A 24704-nucleotide genomic window follows, 5' to 3' on the forward strand; every position below is an offset into this window, starting at 1 on the left:
CAGCGCGATCGTTCCACGGCAGTGTACTTGATGACATCACAGCTCCCCTCTTAATTTAACTGTGATTAATATTTGCAATGGAAATGACACATGACATAAAAAAAATACCATGATGTCGTAGATTTCTTTAAGAAAAAAAGATCAAAAAGTATCTGAAGCACTTTGTAAAATTCACTTTTACATATCATCTGTTTCTGTTTGTCTATAAGCTTCATACAGGTAAGCACAATCACTACATGACAGAAACACAAGCTTCATCTCTCTTAATAAACATAGCAAACATGTATGCCTGAATAAAAACAAGTGAGATGTTAGAACACTTTTATTTTTATTTTAGTAAACACTCAAAACTTACAATAGACAGCTGCTGGGGTTTGGAGGAGAATTGAACAAATATTTAAAATATAATCTGATCCTTTTTGGAGCCTTCAGGATCTCCACGTATTGCCATGCTGTTTTTAGACTTGATGGATAGCATTAACAACATGCTAGCTGCAAATGTATCATCTATCTATAATAATCATCAATAATCAGCTCCACATGATTATTAACAGATAAGAAGAAAACATATTGCTGATACAGAAACAGTTTTCTATACGAGATCACTGCAAAAGCACAGCCTTACCTAATGTCCACCCTACTGTTACTCATTTATATTAAGGTTTAAACATCTAGTTGGTATTGGTATGGCGAGTAACCTTCAGTAACAGTAATAAATCACACAGCAATAGTACATTCATGTAGTTGTAAAAAGCTTGATAACATATTAAGTAATTCAAAGTATTCAGAATACGTTACTCTCATTGAGAAACTTAATAATATGTTACAAACTACATTTGGGGCATGTAATCTGTAGTGGAATACATTTTCAAAGTAACCTTCCCAACACTGAAAGTAACTTGCAATCAGACGAGTAGTTTTGCTTTAATTGTGGAGAAGGTGGCCAAGTATTTAGTGCCTCAAACATACAATCTTATTTCCAGTTCATTTCCAGCAATGTTTCAAAGAAGGCAATCTAAAGGAAAGAGGCGTTTCCCAGCTCCTGGTACTGTCATACATGCAGTTAGCAACCTTGAGTTACATTTTTGTCTTCTGCCTGATTCCACGACAAAAACCGCAAAGACTGAAATACGGCTTCTTAGAGGGCGAATACTCAGCATAGCTGAAAGCGCTGATCACGAAGAGGTACTTTCTCACTTTTAGATGCCTTTACCTCGTTAAGAAAAACTCATTCTTAACTTCAAAATGTTACAATTTGATACGGCAAATTAATCGTGAGGACATTTTTGATTTCTTTTAATCCTAACCCAGATTACTGTAGCTCTGCATGAGGAGCATCCTAAAATGAAGGCCCTAACTGGTGGATGGGTCTTGTATAAAGCAGCAGGTAAAGTCATTCTAACTTGTGTCTGACTTCATAGAAGATGTTTACTTAGAGCCAAAAGCCTCCAGAGAAGTTGAAGCCTTTGTGTCTAACTACAACATTTTGACTAGAACTTATGGAACACTGATGTGGTTTTTATTTGTTCCGCTCTCATAAACTTGAAAAGCAACAACAGCATAAGATGCACATCAACACATTTCCATTGTTTACAGGTATAACAGCACCAGTACAGCACCACTTAATAAAAAAACCACTCGCCTCCTGACTCCTTTTATAAAATACTTTGACTTCCTGCTTGGATGTTTGCAGATAAGATTTTTAACCGTTGGACTGGGTGAAAACACAATCAAATGCTTTGTAGAGGTTATTGTGAACTCAGTGGGCCTGGAGCTGAGATGCTGTCTGGGTGATAGAGAAGTGTTTATGAAAATGGATGGCATGATGAATATATTTACCATTTTCATGTATCTGATTTGTCTCTCCAGATGTTCCACAGCAGGATATCTGTGAGGAGGAGGAGGTTCTCCCTGAGCAGCAGCTCTGGAACCAGGAGAGGAGCTCCAGTGTGGACCAGGAGGAACCAGAACCTCCACAGATTAAAGAGGAACAGGAGGAACTGTGCAGCAGTCAGGAGGGAGAGCAGCTGGGACTGAAGGAGGAGACTGATACCTTTATGGTGACTACTGCTGAGGAAGGAGAGCACAGTGAACCAGGAGGAGACGGGCAGCAGCTCCTCTCTGATGACTCTCCTCAAAGTGAAATCACAGATGAAGAATCCAGCAAGTGTGAAGAGTCAGGGTCAAGTGAAACTGTGACCTCGGTGCCAAAGAAGAGACAGAAGAGAGACAGAAGTTACGATGATGTGGAGAGCTGGACTGTGTCAGAGAGTCCCTGCAATGCTGCCACAGGTAGAGAGTCTGATGTTTGCCAAAAATCTGTCAAGAATCAGGCCCAAAGAAAGAAACTTGTTTCAATCCTGCAAAACATGTGGGAAAAGCTTCAGGTTGAAAAAAACACCACTTGAGAACTCTCACCTGTGAGACGCCATATCCTTGTGAAACACATGGGAAAAGTTTCAGTCGAAAAGTGTTTTGGTATACCACAGAAAAGTCTGTAACCAGAGGTTTGTTGAACATGAAAGGTTTCAGCACAAGAAGGAATTTGATGGCCCACATGAGAACTCTCACAGGTGAGAGGCTGTAGTTGTACTGTGGTAATCGCACTCTTAGAGAAGGCAGACACTGAGCTGTTCCCAAGCCAGTTAACACATAGAGTCTCTCCATTATGTCCAGATGCCTGAGGACCACAGCGAGTGCAGGAGGTCTGAGAGCTGCTGAGGGGTGTCTGCTACAGAGTCAGTGAGTGATGGCTGAACATGTTCATTAGGTGAAAACCGCTTGACGTGAGCACAGAATGCAAATGTGGACACCCAGGCTGGGAACTTCAGGGAAAGGTGAGACGAGGCAGCCATCTATGAGCAGATCTCCAGTCCGCTGAGTAAAACAAGCATCCGTGTTGCAAAGCAACACTGTAAAACATGTAACGCTTGAACTTCAGGTGCGTGGGTCAAGCCGGGGCGCTGTCATCCTGAAGGCAGAAGCTGAAAAACATCCAGGAAACATCATCTTCATCATAACTGAATCTAATGATCCATCTTTGATCCCGAGACCCTCTGTGATCCAGGCTCTTCAGCATCCACACAAACCTTTTCAGGACTGAAGGCTTTTGATTTTTTCAGACAAACTATCACAAACAGCAGCTGTGAGCTGCGTGGTGATTATATCAAAGGAAATATTCTGACACCGAGGGCTGGACGTTGAGCCTGGCATCACACGCGGGTACAAAGGAGACCTTTCATCTGCTCTCACCTGTGCTGAGCAGACACCTGTTCTACATGCTGATAGGAGCCCTGAAGGTTTACCCAGAATGCACTTTGTGTGTGAAACTTCGTGCAGGGAATTATGAGAACCAGATCAAACATCCAGGTCCCTACTCCTCTGCTTCACACTGCCATAGATCCAGCACTCCCACACTCGCAGATGTTCAGTCTCTTGGAGTGGATGTAACACTGATCTGAGTTCAGTTTCCAGCAGAGCCTATCACAGTGACTTTCAGCCCCGAGTAGTTCGTGTGGTCTGCTGGACTATGAAGCTACGAGGATCAAAGAGATTAGGTGTGTTTTAGTTTGGACAAAGAGCACAGGACTGACAGTTTACCCTCCGAATTATCTGTTTTTTCAACCAAAGGTCTAACACTTTGAATTCAATGCCTAAAAAACTTTATTTGTAAAGTGCTTTTCTCAGACAAACAAAAAATAACGGAAATAAAAGTGCCCAGATACGTGGTTTCCAATAAATCGCTGATAATTCAACAGAAAGCCCGTTTAAATAATGAAGTTTAAAGCTCTGACTTTTATTGTGAAAGCGCTGACAGGAAGAGGCCGTGTGTCGCCGGTGTGCCTTGACCTCGGAGCTGCTCGGAGCGGCTCGGCTCTGCTCGCTCCACCTTCTTCCCTCCTCTGGCCGGACCGGAGTGAGATGCATCCCGGAGCCCGAGGCGTTCGGACGTGTCGGAGCTGGACGCGGAGCTTTCAGGCGGGGAGGCTCTGGAGAGACACTGCGCGGTCTGTCGCACTGAAGCCGGGTGTGGGTGCACTGCTGGCGGCTGCGCTTCCAGCTGCGTGCCGCTGAAAGCTGCAGGACTGAGACATGTACCAGGTCCAGGTGAGCTCGTACCTGAGTTTTTATGTTTCTGGAGGGCTTAAAGAAATGACTCTGTGTTGTTGTTGTCCCCACATCATCATCATCATCATCATCATCATCATCATCATCATTCTTATGTCTGCTGAGTTTTTATCTGCATAAATAAAGGATGTAAAAGTCACTGCATGAAACTGACTGCAGCTTCTGCTGTCACAGGAATCACTTCAGATATTTCCGCGTTTTACATTTGCAGGTCAGCCTGCTTCCTGTGTTTAGAAAGTGAACATCAGCACTCTGCTTTCACTTTTATTGATCACTTTCTTCCATTTTCATGGAACAGCATGATGCTGCACCTGACATCATTATAACCTGTGATGTGTTCCTGAATGATCTGGACCGCTGATGTTTTCTCTTTGCTCCATAAGATCTGAGAACAGAATCCGCGGTTATTCACTGCTCCACAGAAACCATCCGTCTTCCTTCATTTGTTAAACATGTCTCAAAGCGTTCAGGTTTAATATGAATGTTACATATCAGATTACATCTTCACAGCTGAAATATGAAACTGACATGAGTCCCAGAGTTTAACCTGTCAGGGTGTGAAAGTTTCTTTAGTGGGGCGATCGTGGCGAGAGTTGGGAGTTCGCCTTGTAATCGGAAGGTTGCCGGTTCGAGCCCCGGCTTGGACAGTCTCAGTCGTTGTGTCCTTGGGCAAGACACCCGTTGCCTACTGGTGGTGGTCAGAGGGCCCGGTGGCGCCAGTGTCCGGCAGCCTCGCCTCTGTCAGTGCGCCCCAGGGTGGCTGTGGCTACAACGTAGCTTGCCATCACCAGTGCGTGAATGTGTGCGTGAATGGGTGGATGACTGGATATGTAAAGCGCTATACAAATACAGGCCATAGTGTTCTATTAAGATTAAAAAGAGTCCTGTAAACCACCGCTGTGACTAATCAGGCAAAGTTCAGCTGCTGACGACTGCCTCCGTCATTCCTCTAACCTGGTGAAGCTTTTTGTCATGTAGCGTGTCTAAATGTCATTTTAGTGAAGTCACTGTTGTGAGCAGCAGAGGAGGCATCAGACCTGTGTTTGTGTTTGTTGTCACTGGATCAGCATCAGGAGCACACCAGGCTGGAGTGTTTTTGATCCACTCAGCAGCAAACAGAAGTGAAGTCCTGCCCTTCCTCTTTGTGTCGTCATAAAACCTCCAGCAGTGACTGTCAGAGACATTTCAGGCTGTGATGCTTTCACGGCACTGACCGGGTTCTCCATGTTCCTGTGTGGGTTCTCTCTGGGTTCCTCCTAACAACACAAAGGCAGATTAAGTGTTGGGATGTTAGGTTACCTGTGATCAAGTGCAGGTGTGAATGGTTGTGTCAGTCCTACAAGCTTCTCAGGGTTGAGCTGGGAGAGGATCCAGCCACCCTGAACCGGATAAGAAGAAGATGATGGATGGATGGATGGATGGATGGATGGATGGATGGATGGTTGGATGGATGGATGGACGGATGGATGGACGGTTGGATGGATAGATGGATGGATGTCCACCTGTGCTGGCAGATGGCCCTTCTGAGGACTGTGGTTTGGGTTTTCAGTCCTGGTCAGCAACCGTGATGTAAAATGCTGAATGAATGAAACGTTTCAGCACAAGGAGAAAAAGTTTGTGGGAGAAGTAAATATTTTTACTTGGCAATCAGGCAGCGTTTGCTGTGAACAAAGCATCACATGTAAAAAGAGTAAAAAAGGAAGTGAGGTGTTGAAAATTGGATATTGTGATCATAATAAGTGCTGGACCGGTCTCTCCGACGCTTCTGCAGAGTTGGGGTTGCACCTCGGTGCACCTGGTTGGTGATTTTCTGGCTTTATTCTGAGATTTTGAAAGGTTTTTGTTGATTAAATGTCTGTGAATCATAAAGTGGTGGAAGTGAACATCATGGCAGAGCATTCAGAATGAAATGAATGACATGCTTCTGCGGGATCAGAGGAGCTCTGAAAGGATCCAGCTCAGGGGGGGGTTCAGCATCTGCCCAGAGCGCCCCCTGTCCTGACCCCGGGGAAGAGTCGGGACTCACCTGCTGGAGGACGTCTGTGCTTCTGTGCTCAGCCTGCGGCCTGCAGGACGGTGGGAATCTGCCTGTGATGCTCCTGCAGGGACTGAAATGATGTGCAGGTTGTCATCAGTGGAGGGTCGTGAAGCTGCCGCAGAGCAGGCAGATTTATGATTTAATCACTGCACTGTGACAAACCGTCACTCTCGCTGCTCCGTCATCATTTCCAAACGGCTTCAGCTCCACATGTAGAGCTCTGGTCACCCCAGAGGTTTCTCTCACTTCCAGTTCCTCCTGTGAAACTTCGTCTTTAAAGACAGAACCAGGACAGTTTTTCATCACAGAAGCACCATTAAGTTAATATTTAAATAATGTGTTTATTGTAGGGAAGAAAGGTCCTTCAAACACCAGCGAATAGACTGATCCCGGAGGGGGCGATCAGCAGAGAAACAGGCAGAAGATACAATTCAATAAAATGCTGAGCTGCACAGAAAATCATTTCCTTACGTTTCACAGGTTTAATGTTTCTGTGGGAGCGTCAGTTTGAAGATATTTCAGATCCAAACACCCACGTCATGCTTGTGTTTGCATTACACATGCTGATGCATTTTAGCATTTTTATTTCATTACTTTTCATCTGACTGACTAGCAGAAATTTCCCTGGCTTTCATTTTGAGAGGGCAGCCGCTGCTATCCCCAGGCCGTCTCCGGCCGTCCTGCAGCTGGTGGTCTTGGTTCTGCTCTGAAGCTGAGAGCTCCAGGGTCGGTGTAACCAGAACCCTCCCCCCCCCCAGTGTTCCTCTCTCTCTCTCATTGAACACTGTGTGTGAGTATCCGCCCCTCCTCTGTGGAGGAGTGTGAACATCTCAGGAGGGCGCTCGGCTGGAGAAAGGGCACGTCCGCCCTCATTACCAGAATGAATGTGAGGAAGGAGAGGATCAAAGAGCATCACAGAGAGCTTCCCAGGGCTCCACTTACACAGTGAAGAGGCTGCAGGTCAGCATAGAAAGCTCGGAAGGACTTAATGGACCGTACTGTGCAAAGGTCTGGAGCATTGCTTTATATGTTGCAGGGAAAATGGGCAATAAGTGCAACGAGTCATTGAAACGTGTGCAAACAAACATGGAAGCACAGTGTATCAGGCAACAACAGAGAGACCACAAGTCTAAGGAGCTGAGCTTCGTCCGTCAGCTCAGTGAGAGCTCTCCGAGCTGAAGGATCCTTCGTTAACACTGAAGTAGAGTTTTAGGCCTCACACTTCTGCTTTTGTTCTGTTTCATGGAGTAAGCGAGCTCAGTGACAGTCTGCTGTTGCCGCTATGTTTCTCCACCTGTGGTGCGTTCAGGGTCGTGTGGTCTCATACGTGTGTTCATTAACTTCAGTGAAAGGGAAGCTTCAGCAGTGCTGCTGCAGGAAGTGATCAACTCTGAAGATCAGCCTGATCCCAGTGACACACACACACACACACACACACCTGTGCTAATTATCCACTGAAGACCTCTGTGTGTGTGTGTTTCTGTGTACCTGTTTAGACATCTTTGTGGGGACCAACAGCGCTAGTGGGGACAAAAAGCCTGAAATGTGGTTTTAGGCTCTGGGTTAGACATTCGTTTTAATGGTTAGGGTAAGCAGCTAGGGAAAGCATTATGGCAATGAGATGTCCTCACTAAGATATGAAAACACAGACAGTGAAACACACACACTCACACACACCCACACACACACACACACACACACACACACTCACACACACAGCCTCCTGGGGGACCGGGGTTTTCGGTCCACTGAGCAGAGTGGCGTGCTGCAGATGTGAGGCGGAGTTTACAAGGTCACGTCTCAGGTGTTCGTGATTCCTCTGAATCGACTTCACCTGTGCACGCTGAGCGAGACAGAAGCAAACAGCTGGGACACAGTTAGGCTACGTTCACACTGCAGGCGAAAGCGCATCAAATCCGATTTTTTTGACCCTATGCGACCCATATCCGATCACGGTATGACAGTGTGAACAGCACAAATCCGATATTTTCAAATCCGATCTGGGTCACTTTCGTATGTGGTACTGAATCCGATACATATCCGATGTTTTAGAAAGCGACTGCTGTGTGAACGGTCATGTCGCATTAAATCCGTCTTTTACATCACTGACACAAGACAGACGCCAATTATCAGCGCCGGAGAAGACATCGCGAACGCTTCCTGGCCATCCAGTGTAGATGTCAGTGAAACTGTTGGGAAGACAACGTGAACATTTTATTTGTACTGTATAATCTGCAGATTATCCTTTGAAGCACCGCTCCTCTAAAACAGCAATAAGGATCATTATTAGGCCGTATGTAAATAACAAAATAACTTTATAACTTAGAGCAAAATTGGGAAACGTAAAGTCCGAAACAAGTCTTTATATTAAGGCCATCAGTCAAACAACACTGTTTGGTCTGTGTCTAAACAGAGCGCGTTCTGTGTGACGTCTTCTTTTGCGCAAGCGGGCCGCTTTGAGCGTTCACACTAGAGCGCGTTTGATGTCGCATTTTATTTGTAGTGTGAACAAGCAGACAAAAAAATCAGATTTGATCCAAAAATCGGAATTGAGCATTAAGACCTGCAGCGTGAACGTAGCCTTAGACACGAATCTGGAAAGATCTGATGCCTCGGTGACCGCCCGGCCTTCAGGGTCGGGGTTACAGTGTTTAGGAAAAGACCAAACAGTGAAGTTTCAGTGGCCATCAGCCTTATCAGCAGCATCTGTGAGTCCGTCTGAGGACGAGGGGTTTTCCACCCACCTGTCTGAACTACGATGTGTGTTTATGTCAAAGGTGTCTGGCTAGTGTTCTGTGGATGTTGCTGGCAGACTGCCTGTCCTGGCAGTTTGTGGCAAATATGAAAGATACGCTACGCTGCAGAATGAGAACAAACTGACCTGCAGGTTCCCCTGATAGCAACGAGGTCCAGGAGGCCTGCATGTGGTGCCATGGGGGAAGGACAGCGGTCCAGCCTCATCATTTGTCTCCCGTCAGAAGAAGGGCAGAGAAAGGTGTTTGTGGAGAGGAGCCTGTGTTCTTTCAACCCGTCTGTTGGTGTGGAAGGATTCTGATCTGAACTCGGACAGAAACGTGGGTCTAAAATAAGCAGAGTGAGTCCTGCTGTTACTGTGTTTGGGTTTCTAAAAAGAACAGAAGTGCTGTTCCTGTTTGTGAAACCAGCGTAAAACATAACTGAGATTCTCCAAAGAACAGGAGGTCGCTGAGGTCCTCGGGATCTGATCAGTGGGCGTGGACGCGGCGGGATGCATTCAGGGCCTCAGAGGCCAGCCTGAACAAAGCAGGGCTGGTTTCAGCGCTGTGGAGGAGCACGGTGATCCCTGATGATCGGTGAGGGCTCCGCCCCTCAGTCAACGGGAAGACGGTGGAGCAGTGGTGTGTTTGAGAGCGGTGCCATCATTTACAGCCAGACTCTTTGTTCCCCTGAGCTCGAGCGTGTTTGTCGCGGTGTCCTCTGCTGTAGTTACAGTAGGCCTGGAGCTGGGAGAGCCACGGGGGAAACTCATCCAAGATTAATTAGCAGCAGCGCTGCGGGAGGATCTAAATCTCTCTGGGGTCAGCTCACGTCCTTGCCACAGTTTCCCCACCATGCCTGAGCCTGCGCTTTATTTACTGAGCAACACTAAAGGCATCACTCCTCCATCCCCCCCAGCATCCACCCGTCTGACAGCAGATTTCTGTTTATGTGATCAGCTGTTACAGCCGCTTCATGGCTCATGTTTCATAAAAAAAACACCGGACTCAAAGTGTGATGGAGGGCAGCTCTCAGACTCCCAGTGAGCTTTGGTGCAGGTACATGTCGCGGACATCACTCTCACACCAATCAGCTGGTAGGTTCGCAAAGCATTACCGTCCAATCAGAGTCCGCTGAACACCTGCCTTCTTACAGGTAACACTTTCAGGTGTTTCAGATACAAACTGTGATTCTGCGTCTTCCATTTAAAGTGACGGAGAGAAGCCTGTTCACCCCCAAACACCCACCCAGGAAAAACTGAGCCCTGCTACTCTACTAGCACTGGTACTGCAGTGCTAGTAGAGTACTGCAGTAGTCTGGCTGCACACTGAGGTGTGGATGTGCTGCAGCAGCACTGAGCTCAGCTCTGCTGATGGAGGACTGTTTGCTCAGCACAACAGCAGGTTATTTATAGTCTGACAGCATCTCCACAACACACACACACACACACAGAGTGAGGGAGAGAGAACATTAAACAGACGGTGCAGAGATGGAGACAGATACGTTCTCAGTAGAAACAGTAGAATCATAAAGTCCGGCTGACATCCTTCCTGGTTGAATAATCTGCATCACTGATGCTCTCTGAACTACTCTTTTGAATCATCATGGATTTACTCCTCAGTAAAAAGTTACCCATTACTTTAGTTACTCCGCTGCTCTGTCAGCTCTTGGAGAGCAGGAGCTGTCCCACTGATGCAGGATGACATCACCAAAACTGTCCAATCACCTTTAGAGCGCGGTGTGAGGTCCCCCTAAACCTGAGTGTGGGGTCAGAGCATCACACTCTCACAGTGCAGCTCAAGCGAGTGAAGCACAGTTCAAGGAATGATGTAAACATGACCTCAGGGTGATGTCACACATGTCGGAGCCACCTCAGAACGCGGCGTGCCCCTCGGCAGGTCACCCGCTGTAACGTGATGTCTGTGTTAAGCGAGTCATTCATTAATGATGATGATGGGGGAGGGGGGGGGGGCGCTGCTGCTCTCCATCACAGCTCTAATAATAAAACTGCAGATGATGTTTTATTGATTACAGCATCTTCCCGCCAAGTTCACAGAGGCACGTTTCACTCTCGGCTCATCTTCCTCTGCCCGCTGGCGCTCGTCACAACTCACCATTCCTCCCTCTGAACGGCGGCAGGTGAACCAGCTCACCTGTCGTACCTGAGCTGCAGGTCCCGCAGGGCCGGGTCAGAGTTTTAGTGGATCGGACCTAATCGTAGTCCTCGTGCCTGAATGTTGATGTCTTTATTCACAGATGTATTTTAGCCTCTGCTGAGGTTAGTCCAGGTTTCAGGGAGCTGATGGGATGCTGGGATGCAGCTCACTGCACATGTGCAGTAGAGTGATGGTCAGAGAGAGCTGTGCTTAGCTGACTTCAGCGGCTAAAGCCATCACGGAGCCATCTCGTTTACGTATGACTTCCCTCTGCAGAATAAAACAGAATGTTCTAGAAATTCTTCAGATAAACTTTAATCTGAATGATTAACAGACCTGCTGCGAGCAGCAGAAAGATCAGGTACAGGTGGACAGCGTGCACAGATGAGAGTTCTGGTTAAACCTCTGAGATTAACCTGAATGTGCACCGTCCCCACATAGACTGTAAATAAAAGTGGCCATCAGAGCAGCTTTTGGTGCTTCAGTCTCCTCGTTTTTCAGCTTCAGATCAGAAACGTCCTCGTCGCCGCTGAGCCGGACGCAAAAGCTGCGAGCGTGAAGCCGAGTCTTTCTGCACAGACTGATACAACATCACGACTCCAGTTGCCGCCTCTGGCTCCGCCCATCACTGAGCTCATCCCTGCCTGTCTGCCTGTCGTAGGGGAAAAGCTCGTTGCTGAAGGAGCTTCCTGGTAAAAAGACATCCTCTGAAGGGAACCCCTTCCTCGCCGTGATGACCAAGGTTGGCATGACGACCATAGTTGTTTGTTACCCCTCGCAGCTCCACGTTTAGTTCCTGCTCACAGCAAACAGGTCAAAGGTCAGAGCGTTTACTGCCCTGCTGAAACATTTCTTTGTGCGTCACTGTCCCGCCGCCGCTGTCAGACTTCTCAGGTTTAGTCTGAGTGAACAAACGTCTGACGCTCTGATTCCCGTCTGCAGAGCACGCAGTTTTCAGTGTGATCATGTCACCGACCTTTGACCCTCCGCTCTGCTCCAGCTGCCGTTACTCTGCTCCGCTCAGAGAGAAACTCTGACTTCTTGGCATTTATCACTGCCAGCTGCCGCACCTTCACGCAGCCGCGGCGCTGCCGTCCCCCACACTGTCCCCGGCTTTTAAACGCAGCACCAAAGTCATTTAGCTCTGACCGCTCTCCTCTTTCCTCCTCGTCGACACTTTTACCGGACGATCACTGTAACCCTAAGCCCTCTGAAAAATGATCTGAATATCATCTGATCTGAATATTTGTTGTGTCAGATTAACTCTGAGGATGAACTGAAAGACCTCACCAGGTCGGAAAAGGAGACTTTGTCCTTCGTCCTGGGCACAGAATCGGATCCCTGCTGGAGTTGGGGAGTGTTTTCTGTGCCGGACACGACAGTGAGGATTCACTGAAATCCAGACTTTGTGCTCTCACCCATGAGCTGTGTCCAGATTCATGGGCTGCATCCTCCTGAGGACCCGGCCTTCGCAGTCTACGTGGGCCGGGTCCTCAGAAGGTCGGGCAGGCCGGAAGTGAGCGGCTGGGGAAATTGGACGGTCTAGCCTTCTGGTTAGCATCACCGCTGTCTCGGTGGAGTTTAATAAACTCAGCCGTCTGCTCCTTGCTATGTAAAATATAACAGGACACTGGCGTAAACTCTCGACCGTCTCACACTTCTGTTTAATCAGTTTTCTGTTTGACGTTTATTCAGCTGTGTGAAAACCACCCGGGGGATTAATAAAGTTTTATTTTATCTAATCTAATCTAATAACTTTAATCTCATCCAAACCAATTTACTCACGAACAAATAAAACACTGAAAAAAAGCCAAACAATATCATTTTTAGGTTGTCTAAGTGATATATATATGACGTTTAACCTGAGTAGCGAAAGTCCGCGGTGATCTGAAAATGATGTGCCGGGAGTTGTGCCGTTCTCGGCGGCTTCAGTGACCCTCGAGCTCTCGGCTAGCTATCGAGCTGGTGGGTAACAGACGTCTCCGAAAACGTCGAAGCACTTTTGCAAATATGCGATACCTTGATAAACAGAGCAGATATTTGAAGTTTACACAGCTACATTCTCGCCTGAAAATATGTTAAAAGTTTATTTTGTGACCCAGAAAGATTAATAAGAGTAATTTTAAAACTTAGTAGCGGCCGCCATTGTTGGAAACTGGAGTTTGGCTGGGCCGCGCTCTGAATTCTGGGATATGGTGGGCCACGAAGGACACACCCGACCCATCCTTCAAATTCGGGGAAAAGGAGGACGCATTTGTCAGCTGCATTCGGAGGAATCTATGAATTTGGACAGCCTTCGTGGCGTCGCTGTGATGTAATCGGTCTACAAATGCGGCCTCAGGAGGATGCAGCCCATGAATTTGGACACAGCTATGGAAACCTAAAGCAGCAGGATTAACATGCTGTGCTGGAAGCTGGGAAGATTGGTGACTGCTCACACAACTGAGCAGTCACCAATCTTCCCTGTTTGAGAGACTTTATGCCACATCTCGCTGTGCTGTCAGAAACACAGAAATATGGCGGATGGCGTTGATGTGTGCAGGAAGTGACACAACTGTGAGACCGATTCATCCCTGACGACAAAGGAACGCTTGGCCATTCTTCCGACGTTACGGTTTAAAGCAGCGTTCTGTGTCATATCCAAACGTTTTCCTCCACTTTTCCTGGTTCAGCTGATAAAACTCTGAAGCTGTTTTATCTCTGGATTATCCTCCCATCTCGTTCTGGATTTATGAACTCGGATCTGTTTCCTGATCCGTGCTGTTTCATATCCTTTTTTCCTTTGTTGTATGTCTTTTATTCTGAAGTGATCTGTTCACAGTGAATCTGTGCGGTGCTGCTCGCCTCTTCATGGGATTAAACATGTGGTGCACACGGCACTGTGGATTAGGATTAGGAAGGCACATACACTCTTCTGTGATCTGGCATCGAACCGGGAATTAACACTTCCCAGAATGCCTCAGAGCTGGCAGCCAGTGGAGCGCCCTGTTTGGCACATCTGTCCACCGGTGTTTCCAGACCAGCTGGCTCCTCTGCAGGTGTAACAGAGCCGGGTCAGAGCCGGGAGTGCACCGGGCCCACGGATTCCGCCTGCAGCACTGAACGCGGCGCCTCATTTGCTGCTCGAGCGGTGCTGAAGGTTTAATGAATCCTGGTCGCCTGTGACACAGGCATAGGCACGTACACGCTCCATCACATGGTTGGTGTTTTGGAGGTGTCTGCGGGCTGTTTTCAGCCTCTCCTCCTGCCTCCTCAGCAGCGGCTCGGATGAATGAGACGTTTACCAGTGAAATCAGCGGCAGCTGTGATTCATTTGTGTGTCTGAGTCGTGCCGCTGAGAGGAGGCTCGGCTCAGACACCAGTGTGTGCAGATTACATTCATTACCTTTGGACCAGTTATCTCATTATCCTTTCATAATGTGACAGGCTCGCTCTGCCGCGCAGCTCCGGCTTCCTGTCATCACTGGAGGGCCCTAAAAGCTGCTCCGCCTCCTCCGCTCCATCCTGTCACCTGAGCCGTCATTTTAAAAGCAGCCGGCGTAGATTTCCAAAAACCTGCTTCATGTTTTAGCTTTATTTCACTGTCACAGGTCCTGACAGAGTGTAACCAGAGCTGATGGTGTCAAACGTGACCTCTGACCTCTGGATACGAAGCCACCCAGAGACATTCCTACGTAGCAGCGAACTCGTCTCAGCGTCTTTAGTTGTTATTAGTCTCCGTCTCTCTTCCACAGCGTGTCTTTGTCCTGTCTTCCTCCTCTCACCCTAACCAGCAGATGGCCCCGCCCCTCCCTGGTTCTGGTTCTTCCTGTTAAAAGGGAGTTTTTCCTTCCCACTGTCGCCAAAGTGCCTGCTCATAGGAGGTCATCTGATTGTTGGGTTTGTCTGCATTATTGTGGAGTCTTTGACTAACAGTATGAAGTCCCTTGGGGTGGGGGGGTTATTGTGTGATTGCGTCTCCTCGGCGGTCTGGTCTAACCCACTGTTTCTGTCCTCCAGCTGGTCGGGGAGCAGCAGGAGAGCCGGCCCCTACTGAGCCCCTCCATCGATGACTTCCTGTCGGAGAGCCGGAGCGACACCCCCTCCGCCCGACCGCTCACCTCCAACACAGCAGGTAGACTCCCGCTAATTATCACCTCCTCCCATCCTTCCCCTCCCCTCGTCTTCCACAGCTCAGCGGGGCTCCTCCTCCTCCTGCTCAGTGTGAGGTGTTTTTTTTCAGTCCTCGTGCAGGAGAAACGAGGGGAAACATTATTGATCCATTTCCATTTCTGTTTTACTTCATTTCCTAAACGTGACTGAGCTGTGAGAAGAAACCTCCTCCTCCTCCCCCTCTAACCTCCCCTCGTTCTTTCTGCTCTCCCAAATCTCTTTGTTCTCCTCTCTTTTCATGTCCTCCTCTAACTTTCCGCCCTTGGCCGTCCTCCTTCCTCCTCTGTGAACCATCTGTCACCTGCGACTCAGCAGGTACACCGGCCATTAATTAGCACCTCTGACCTCCTCTGTCCTCCTGTCTGCTCTGTCCTCCTCCTCACGCTCATTAAACTCAGGCTGCTGTGCTGCTTCTTTCTGCATTTACATAAAAACTGTCGACGTGTCAGGAGGAGGAGGGGGAGGAGGAGGAGGAGGCGTGGCTGAAATTCTATCCGATCCGAGGCTGGGCTCCGGGCTGCAGGGAGACGCTCAGAGGTCACAGAGTCACGCGTTCTGTTATTGATCATGGATCAATTCAAACTTTATTAGTCTATGAGCGCGGTGACAAGAACACGTCTGAGCGCTGCTGTAACCCTCCTCTGACACCTCCAACCCCGCTGAAGGCGATCGGCTGCCTGGTTATACTCACTGATGAGGGTGGGTGGACACGGACGCCTCCTCACTGCCACCTCCTCCAGCTTGCCTGTGAGGACGCCGTGATGAACGAACGCTGCAGGTCGGCCGGAGCGTCTCAGTCCCAGCTAGTCGTGCGTGTAGGAGGCGCCCTGTCAGGTGTGGGAGGAGCAGCGGTGGCGCTAACCGAGCTCGTCGGCCTCCGAAGCTGAGCCCAGGCAATAAATTAAATAACCTCGAAACTCTTTGATGCTGTGAGTACTCAGAGTACTTTGAGTTCTCAGAGTACTCAGAGAGTACTTTAAGTACTCAGAGTACTCAGAGTCAAGACAGAGCACTTATCTTCTGACTTTAACTCACTAAGTTAAATATTGTTATTATCTGTTATTCACACCGATCCCAGAGTGAAGGTCGGGATGTTCTGGCTGACTGAAGTCAGACTAGTAGCCGACCGCTCTCACAGACACACTGAACTGTTACCTGTTGGGGTAACGAGTCCACCTGTCCCACTGTCTGTAGTTCTGTCCACAGCTCTGGATCTGGTGGACCTCAGCGAGCTGGGGGAGAGAAGCGGGGGGAGCAACAAGGAGCGGAGGAGGAGCCCTCTGAGGAGGAAGGGCAGCTCGAAGAGTCCACGCCGTCGAGTCAAACCCGAGGAGACGGAGCTGATCCAGGTGCAGGTGGAACACCTGCCCGCTAGTCCCAGAACACCTGAGAGGATCTCCCTAGACTCAGGTGAGTCTCAGAGAGCACCCTGAACCCGTCATCATCATCATCATCAGGTTTTATCACATGACAGTGAGGAGATGAGCGGCTGAGTCTCTGTGTTCGTGGATTTAAAAGGCAAGACGAGGGCAGCGAGCAGGGTCTGTGTTTAGTTCTCAGGTGATCCGCTCACCTTGGTCAGCAAGTGAGGCAGCAGACCGACCGCGCCTCCTTCAGCCTTCGTGGAGGAAGTTTGACCGACTCGTCTTTGCTAAAGTGCTTTAACACAGTCACATGACCAAAGACGGTTTCAATCAGTTTGATCCCTGTGTAGAGGAGAGAGAGGTCACGTCCCATTTTTATGGATGACTCTGCTACGTTTGTGTGTCTTCTAGAGACGCCGCGGGAGAAAAGCCGATTACAACATGTAGTCAGATTTATTACTGAAAGTGCACGCTGTCATACACAGCTGCAGCAACATCTGGCTCAGAGACGCTCAAACCTGCAGGTCAGCCTGAGAGCAGGAGGAGGAGGCGGAGCTGTGAAAGATGAGAAAGTGTCACGTTTGACTTTTACACGCCTCATCATAAATTCATCGGCGTGATTAAGCCCGAACATGATGCGGATTGTTCCAGCATGTGCGAGCTGCTGCTCACAGCCTCCTGAGGACTGAACACCGTCTCGTCACGCTGGACCTGTCAGACCTCAAAGCTAGCTTACAGCACGAGCCTTTCTTTGTCTTCAGGGGTCCACAGGTACCCACAGCTCCCGGGTTCATCTGTGGAGCCTGAACCTGTTTCTGAGAGTTTTTCGGTTTTAATTTGTCATTAACGAATAAATTAACTAAAAGTGTGCCTCTGTGCTGCCCCACGTCTGCTATAAAGCCCTCTATAAATACATTCAGACCTTCATCACTTTGGTTTTCACTGCTTCATTTCATTAAAAGCTTTAAACTCACCGAGTCGTGAGGAACAGCATCTTTAATCGCAGCTTTTACTGTGATGAGTGTCCCACTTCCTGTTTACCTCAACACCCAGCTGCACTTCCCATTTTGTGTTTTTGCTGGCTGAAGCGTACTCGTCTCACCTTCTTAGCGGATCTCCTCTGTCTGTGTAGCCCTAAGAGAGCACTAAGATCATCGGGCCAACTGCTCTTAGTGCAACCTAGGTCTCGGCTGAAGACCGGAGGAGACCGTGCCTTTGCCATCGTCCAAATTATGGATTAATCTTCCTCTTGACATTCGCGCATCAGATTCTATTCAATCTTATAAATCACGTCTGAAAACGTACTTGTTTAACTTTCAAGGCTAATTAGTGTGATTTTCATCTGGCTCTGCATTTATTTTATGTAATTATTTTATATCTGTAATTTATATTTTATATTGTGATTTTATCTGTATCATTGTTTTACTGGAAAGCACTTTGGTCTTTAAATGTGCTATACAAAGAAATTTGATATGATATCACTAATAAACACACACACCAGTAATAATAATCGGGTATGTTGTGTTTGCAGTCAGCCTGTCGTCTCCTCTAGAGAAATGGGAGGAGGTGAAACTGGACGTGGAGGACAGCGGGCGCAGGAGGAGATACGAGAAGAGATGCACCTCCCATCACTCGTCCAGTGAACTGCTGTGGTAACGTAGCGGGCTCAGCTCGTCTCTTTAGCTCTGCATGACCCCTGGCTCAGAATGACCTCACACTGGGCTCGTCCTCTGTCTGAAACTCACAGTTTTAGCTCCGCCCATTTTGAACCAGCTTCCTGCACAAACAGAACATCTGAGTTTCTATACTTGGGATCACCATAAAAGGGTATCTGTACTCTCTGACATCATACAGGTCCAAGAGTAGAAAGGTGGAGGTGGAGCTTTTGGCTCAGCTGAAGACACTGACAAAAAATTAGGAACAGCAGGTTCCCTTTAACGCTGTGCTGTTCTCCTTCAGGTCTGCAGAGTTTAAAACCGACCCGCTGACCAAGAACAGCTTCAACATTCACAGCTTCGACGACCTTGACTTCATTTCTTCAACACAGGTCAGCCACTGCTCACGCTGCAAATACTACTGCAAATACTGCAGTACTCACGGTGAGTTTGGCTGCTGCAGCTCAGCCTCACGCTCACCTCATCGTGACCTTTGAACCACGGCAGCCTACACGACGTTAGCGAGCGCTTTGACTGAGGGGTGAGTGCCAGAAGTGACTGAGATCAGGCCCAGATGTGTCTGCCATCTGTAGTGACAGTGTGTAGTTCAGGGAGCCTGGGAGAAAGGAGTGCAGACCGCTGGAGGTTAGCTGAGGAGTTTCAGATGCAGCTGTGACCTTGTTCCAGTCACTTAGTTTGTTTTCCTTCACACTGACCTGCTGCTGGCTGACCTCTGTGTGTGTGTGTGTGTGTGTGTGTGTGTGTGTGTGTGTGTGTGTGTGTGTGTGTGCGCGTTTGTGTGTGTGTGCGCGCGTTTGTGTGTGTGCGTGTGTGTGTGTGCGCATTTGTGTGTGTACGTGTGTGCTTTCAGGACTGCGGGGCGTCCCGGCAGCGCAGACGGACTCGCTCTCTGCTGGTCAGGAACGAGTCTCTAGAGGACGAGTTTGTCCGGGCGAAAGCTGCTGTGGAGGTAAGAACACGCTGACACACGGGCGTCCTTGTCACACTGACGTCATCAATGAACGCTCCTCTAGCCGAGCCTCGCATCCTCGCTCTCCTGTCTCTCACTCAGCGTCTCCCCGCTCGACGTTTCCTCGCTCAGCGTCTCCTCGCCCTTCTGTCTCCTGGCTCAGCGTCTCCTCCTGCGTGCTCCTCTGTGACATACTGACAGGAGGAAACTCTCCTCGTCTTGTCTTGCAGCACAGAGTCAGCTGATGCTCAGAAATAGATGGCGTGTACTTCCTGTCACCTGAGCGTCCGCAGGTGTTCTCAGATCAGTTTTGCTGTGAGCTCTCTGCGACTCACCTGCAGCTTCATCAGCGTTTCAGAGTTGTGTTTCACTCGAGGTCAAGCATGAGGATGATGATGATTTATTGTTTTATTATTATTGATGTTGCTGACGCAGAGTCTGACAGACTGTCAGCGTGCAGCTGAGTGCAGGTAACGTGGTGAAAACCTGCACGTGAAGGTGAAGGCGTGACTCTTCTTCGCCCGTCCTGAGAGCAGCCTTTGCCGGTGTCCTCCTGCAGGATGCTCTGCCTGCTGCGCTGCCTCCACTCTGAAGCTGATTGGCTCTGACAGCACTGATGTTCACAGCGGCTCGAGATGCTCCCGTCCAATAAACAGACGTGCCGCTTTCATATTCATGGCAGACGAGTGTTTAATGATAGATGCCGTCCTCATCCAGTATTTATACGGCGCTGCTGGAACGCCAGGCCTGCGGAGAATCAGCTTTTAGTTCCGTTTGTTTCTGTGTTTTTGTCTCGTTACGCTATCACACTCGTGGTTTTTGAAATCAGGCAGCTCTGTTCGCTCTTTCAGTCTCGAGGTGAGCTGAAGTTCCAGGATTAAACAACGCACATTTAAACTCTGACCTTTGACCTATGCATAAATCACACCGCTGCCCTGCACACATTACTGTTCCCTGCCATGCTGCAGAGTGCAGGAAACAACACACAGGATTACAGCACACACCAGGTACCCGCTCGGCTGCGAGTCCTCATGTCTGAGTGAAAAACTAGTTCATGCATTTATTACTTCCAGGCTGGACTACTGTAATTCATTATCATCAGGAAGTACTAAAAACTCCCTGAAAAGCCTTCAGCTGATCCAAAATGCTGCAGCAAGAGACTAGAAAGAGAGAGCAGATTTCTCCTGTTTTGGCTTCCCTTCATTGGCTTCCTGTTAAATCCAGAATCCAAAATCCTGCTCCTCACATACAAGGTGAGGCAAACCGACCGAGTACCTGTGGGTTTACTGCTCCATCTGCATTCCTGCCGTCACAAACTGTGAGGTCACAGATACGAGCGGCAGAGAGGAGCGTCCTCTGCAGGTGGCCCGGCTGTCGGAGTAGAGCTCCTGCTGCTCCTCCATATTGAAAGGAGTCAGCTGCTTCAAAAGCCTAAAAGAGAACTGAGGTGGGCGAGGAGAAAGTCTGTGCTCTGTGTGAGCCGGGCGTGGGTACGCCGTGGCGGTCTGAGTCGTTTACCTTTCAGCGTCTGTCTGTCTGCTTCCTGTCTGACAGTCGGACACAGAGTTCTGGGACAAGATGCAGGCGGAGTGGGAGGAGCTCGCTCGGAGGAACTGGCTGGAGGACTCCGAGGACCAGCGGCCGATCCCGCCCACCGTCTCACCTGCAGAGAAGGTGAGCTCAGAACAAGCCTCCAGATAGAAACAGCACACACACACACACACACACAGTCGTGTTTTCATATCTTAGTGAGGACATCTCATTGACATGATGCTTTCCCTAGCTGCTTACCCTAACCCAGAGCCTAACCATAACCTAACTGTAACCCTGACACTAAAACCACATTTTGACCCACAAAAATGTCTTCAAACTCGTGGGGACAGACATTTCGTCCCTGTCAGGAGTTTTCCTGTATTGCAACCCAGGTCGGAATAAAAAGGCTCAGACAGGTTTACGTGTACACGGGTGAGACTCAGGGAGACTCGCACCGCTGCAGTAAAAAGGAAGAGACTTTATTCAGAGAGCACATACAGGAAGAGAGAAAATAGAACTGCAGGCTTCCTGTGTAACTTCCCCATTTAGGAGTCTGCACAGAGTTGCAGAGTTTAAGCTGAATACTGAAAGAGCAAACACATTTAGATAATGAAACGTACTTTTAAGCATAACATAATAAAAATCCCAAAATCCTAAAAAATCTCTTAACATTCCCTCCTGTTGTACATATGTATATGTACAGTTCATAGCTTATTGTATCAGTCTATGGCCACTGGTAAACATTTTTATTTTATATGTTTTATATGGTATATCCAAGTGTCTGTCTCATTGTCATCTTCATCATTCTGTGACAGGGTGATGTAAGCATGAATTGAAGCAGAATAACAGTATTATAACACCAACAAAAACAAGTCCTTTAATCAGCAGGGACTTCCAAGAGCCGCTTAAAAGCCACGTAAGCCAGTCTTCTGTGTTTGCGGCATAGTCTCGTTGTTGTGCATCCCGAAGTTGTCTGAGTGTTTTCAGAGCATCAGTCATGTTCGGTGAGTGCATATTATCTGGAATGTATGTGCAACATGTGTTGTTAAAGAGAATTCTCCTTTCTCAGCGAGAATCATGTCCAACGCTACCCTGTGTTGCATTACTGCAATGCACAGAGCATCAATCTCTTGATCCCGTTCGTCGTTGAATTTACATGAAGCATTCAGAACCTTTTGTCTTTCAGTCCAAAGTTTAAATTCCTCTGGGACATCGGAACCCCATATGGAATCATGCTGCTTGAGGTCTGGGGTGCTTCGTCTTTTCCTTGTTGTTGACGTTGAAGTTGACGTGGCGTCCATGGTTATCTTGAAAGTGTGGTCAGATATGAAAATGGGAGCGCACTGACCTGTCCAGTTCCCAGGAAGGATATCCCAGGCCATCCCTTGCACCCAGAAGGTGCCATTTGAGATGTTGCTGCTCTTCACGGGCCCTCCAGGAGCGTGTGTCTGTACTGCTTTGCAGTTGGTGGTGTTTCCCATTGGCATGGATCCGTTCTCTTGGCGGTAGCATAGGCTGTGGCTCAAATTCCCATTGTTTCCAAGAAAGACTGGGAATGATTTAGCCTTACGTCTGTGCTTCACTTTCAGGTCAACCCAGAACCATTCGTCACATGTGCCATTTCATCCTATCTGGAGAGGTTCCTCATGGTTGACCACGATTCCCTGGAATTGATACCCACGGCTGGCGTAGCTTGCGGCACACTTTGCTTGAATTATGTCCATTCCCTCCGCATACAAGGTGGCGTATTGTGTCGTTGGGGGCATATAGGAGCAAACATAGCAGTCCTTTCTGGGTGTGCTGTCATGTATGCATCGATACCATGCGTTGTTCATCTTCTTTCTTTCGGGTGAGTGTTAATAAACTCACCAGGAGTGCAACATTAGCCACTAGGAGGACGAGTGTCTTCATGATGACCAGACACACCTGTGACCTCTGATGAGTAGACTACTGGCAAGAAGAAGAAGGCGGGGTATACCCGATCAGCCCTCCCTCCACCAATAGATCACCATACAGGAGTTAGGGGTGTCGGCGTCTAAACGTCTAGGTCGTCACTCACTTTTTTGCAGTGGCTTTGATGGATCCAGGACGGTCTTTCTGCTATTTTGCAGGCAGTAGGTGTGGTGAGTAGCACTTGATAAGGACCTTCCCACCTTGGTGAACTCCAGTTTTTCCTTTGGAGTACTTTGATCAGGATCCAATCACCTGGTTTCAACCTGCAAGATACTGGAGAGTTGTTTAGAACAATCTCTTTATTTTCAAGTAATTTCAAGTTGTGAGTTTCTGAGAACTTTGTGTCAGTCTCATCCACATTTTTACCAGGCCTATACACTCAGGCCATGGTCTCCCTGTTTCTTCCATGCATTTTCTCAGTCTCTGTTTTATTTCCTAGTGCTTCAGAGACCTTACTGATTACTTCATTAACAAAATGTGTCCCATTGTCTGATCTTATCAGAGTGGGGATGCCATATATTGAAATAAAATGGTTGCACAAACATTTTGCTACTGAGATGGCGTCTGCTTTTTTACTGGATAGATTTCTATTTTATTTTGAGATCACGTCTATGATCTCCAGAGCGTATTCTGAGCCTTGGCTTTCATTTAGCTCAATAAAACTCATGTGGATTGTATGAAAAGGATGAGGTGGTGTGCATTATGTGCATTATGTTTTTGGCAAATCATGCATGTTCCGACAAATTTCCGAAATTTTATCTACCACTCCTACCCCCCTCCTGTTGACAATAATGCTGCTGATTTGTGTAGGGACTTTGGTTTGCTATTACGAGTCATCAAACCACTTTCTAGCTGTGCTCCACATTTTAACCACCTCTTTTGTTCTCTAGTTGGTGCGGCTTTCTGTTCGTTTATAAGCACATCAAGTGGTATTTGCATTGAGGAGTCAGACATTAATGTGTCTATAGTTTGTTGTGCTGCTGCTTTTGCTGCTTGATCTGCAAAGTTATTGCCTTTAATGACCTCTGAGCAGCCTTTCTGGTGTGCAGCACATTTACAAAATGCTAACTATATATTGTATATTGCTAACTATATAGTGTATATATTTATATCTTGGCCTGCGTGTGTGAGGATGTCAACGGTTTCGCTTCTACAACTCTATCTGCTGTGTAGATGCAGCACTACATTTTGACTTAAGGCATTTTAGGCAATTCCTATTTCTCAAAGAATTCATACATCTTACATATTTCAAACTTTTAAGTTAGGAAAAACTTTGCATTGCTTATAGCTCATAGCTCACAGCTCTAAAACTCGTCATTGTTAAATCATGTGCCTAATCATTATATGTCACTGTGATCCACAAGTATGATCACAAATTTGTTTTCCAAACTTACAAAACAAACAAACAAAAACAAAACAAATTGCCTATGGCATAAGGCTTTGCGTTCATATTAATTAAGTGTAAGCTGCTTTCTTCATTGCAAGTGTTTATTGCCATAAGGTTTAATTCACGCATCATATCACTGAGTTCTAGGTTCAAATTATCTCTTCTGACCCTTTCCAGAAATAATTTCACATATAACAATTTGAGTATGTGTTGTCTATTCATTCTATTCATAGAGTCTATTCATAGAGTTCTGTTTCTCTCTGTGAGCTGTCTTGACACACCACAGGCACACAAATTTCCTGTTTCTGCAGACTAATCGAACTCTTTTGTTTCTCTTCGTATTCATAGTCTATAAAACCTCTTTAATTCTACTAAATCTTGATCTAAAAACGATACACCTTTATTTCACACACACTATTAAATTGAGCTCTTTCAGACATCAGGAATCATCACACACACTTCCACTCGTTCACTCACTCCACTATGAACCTTTGTAGTGATATACTTTCTTTTTTCTTTATTATTTTTGTGCAGATCACACCCAATCACTCAAAATATGCTTCCATACGAGTATTTCAGATATGCTTTTCAAGATATATAGAGGTCACTCACTGTACATCCACAGTACTGAA

General features: G+C 47.5%; 1 protein-coding gene across 3 annotated transcripts in view; it reads left to right on the plus strand.

Annotated features, from left to right (window-relative positions):
- Positions 1-3807: 3807 nt before the first annotated feature.
- Positions 3808-24704, plus strand: part of LOC100696495 (PEX5-related protein) — a 28440-nt gene continuing 7543 nt past the window's right edge. Inside the window, exons 1-7 of one of the 3 annotated variants that reach the window (XM_019347558.2) lie at positions 3808-4107; positions 15058-15172; positions 16417-16620; positions 18106-18226; positions 18534-18621; positions 19101-19199; positions 20754-20873. In XM_019347558.2, coding sequence (XP_019203103.1) covers positions 4093-4107; positions 15058-15172; positions 16417-16620; positions 18106-18226; positions 18534-18621; positions 19101-19199; positions 20754-20873 — 762 coding nt within the window. In that variant the 5' untranslated portion in view covers positions 3808-4092. Of the gene's footprint in view, positions 4108-15057; positions 15173-16404; positions 16621-18105; positions 18227-18533; positions 18622-19100; positions 19200-20753; positions 20874-24704 lie in introns of all 3 variants that reach the window. The other 2 variants (XM_019347557.2, XM_019347559.2) reach the window with 2 other exon arrangements.

This window comes from Oreochromis niloticus, linkage group LG18, assembly GCF_001858045.2.
Source record: "Oreochromis niloticus isolate F11D_XX linkage group LG18, O_niloticus_UMD_NMBU, whole genome shotgun sequence".
Lineage (NCBI taxonomy): Eukaryota > Metazoa > Chordata > Actinopteri > Cichliformes > Cichlidae > Oreochromis > Oreochromis niloticus.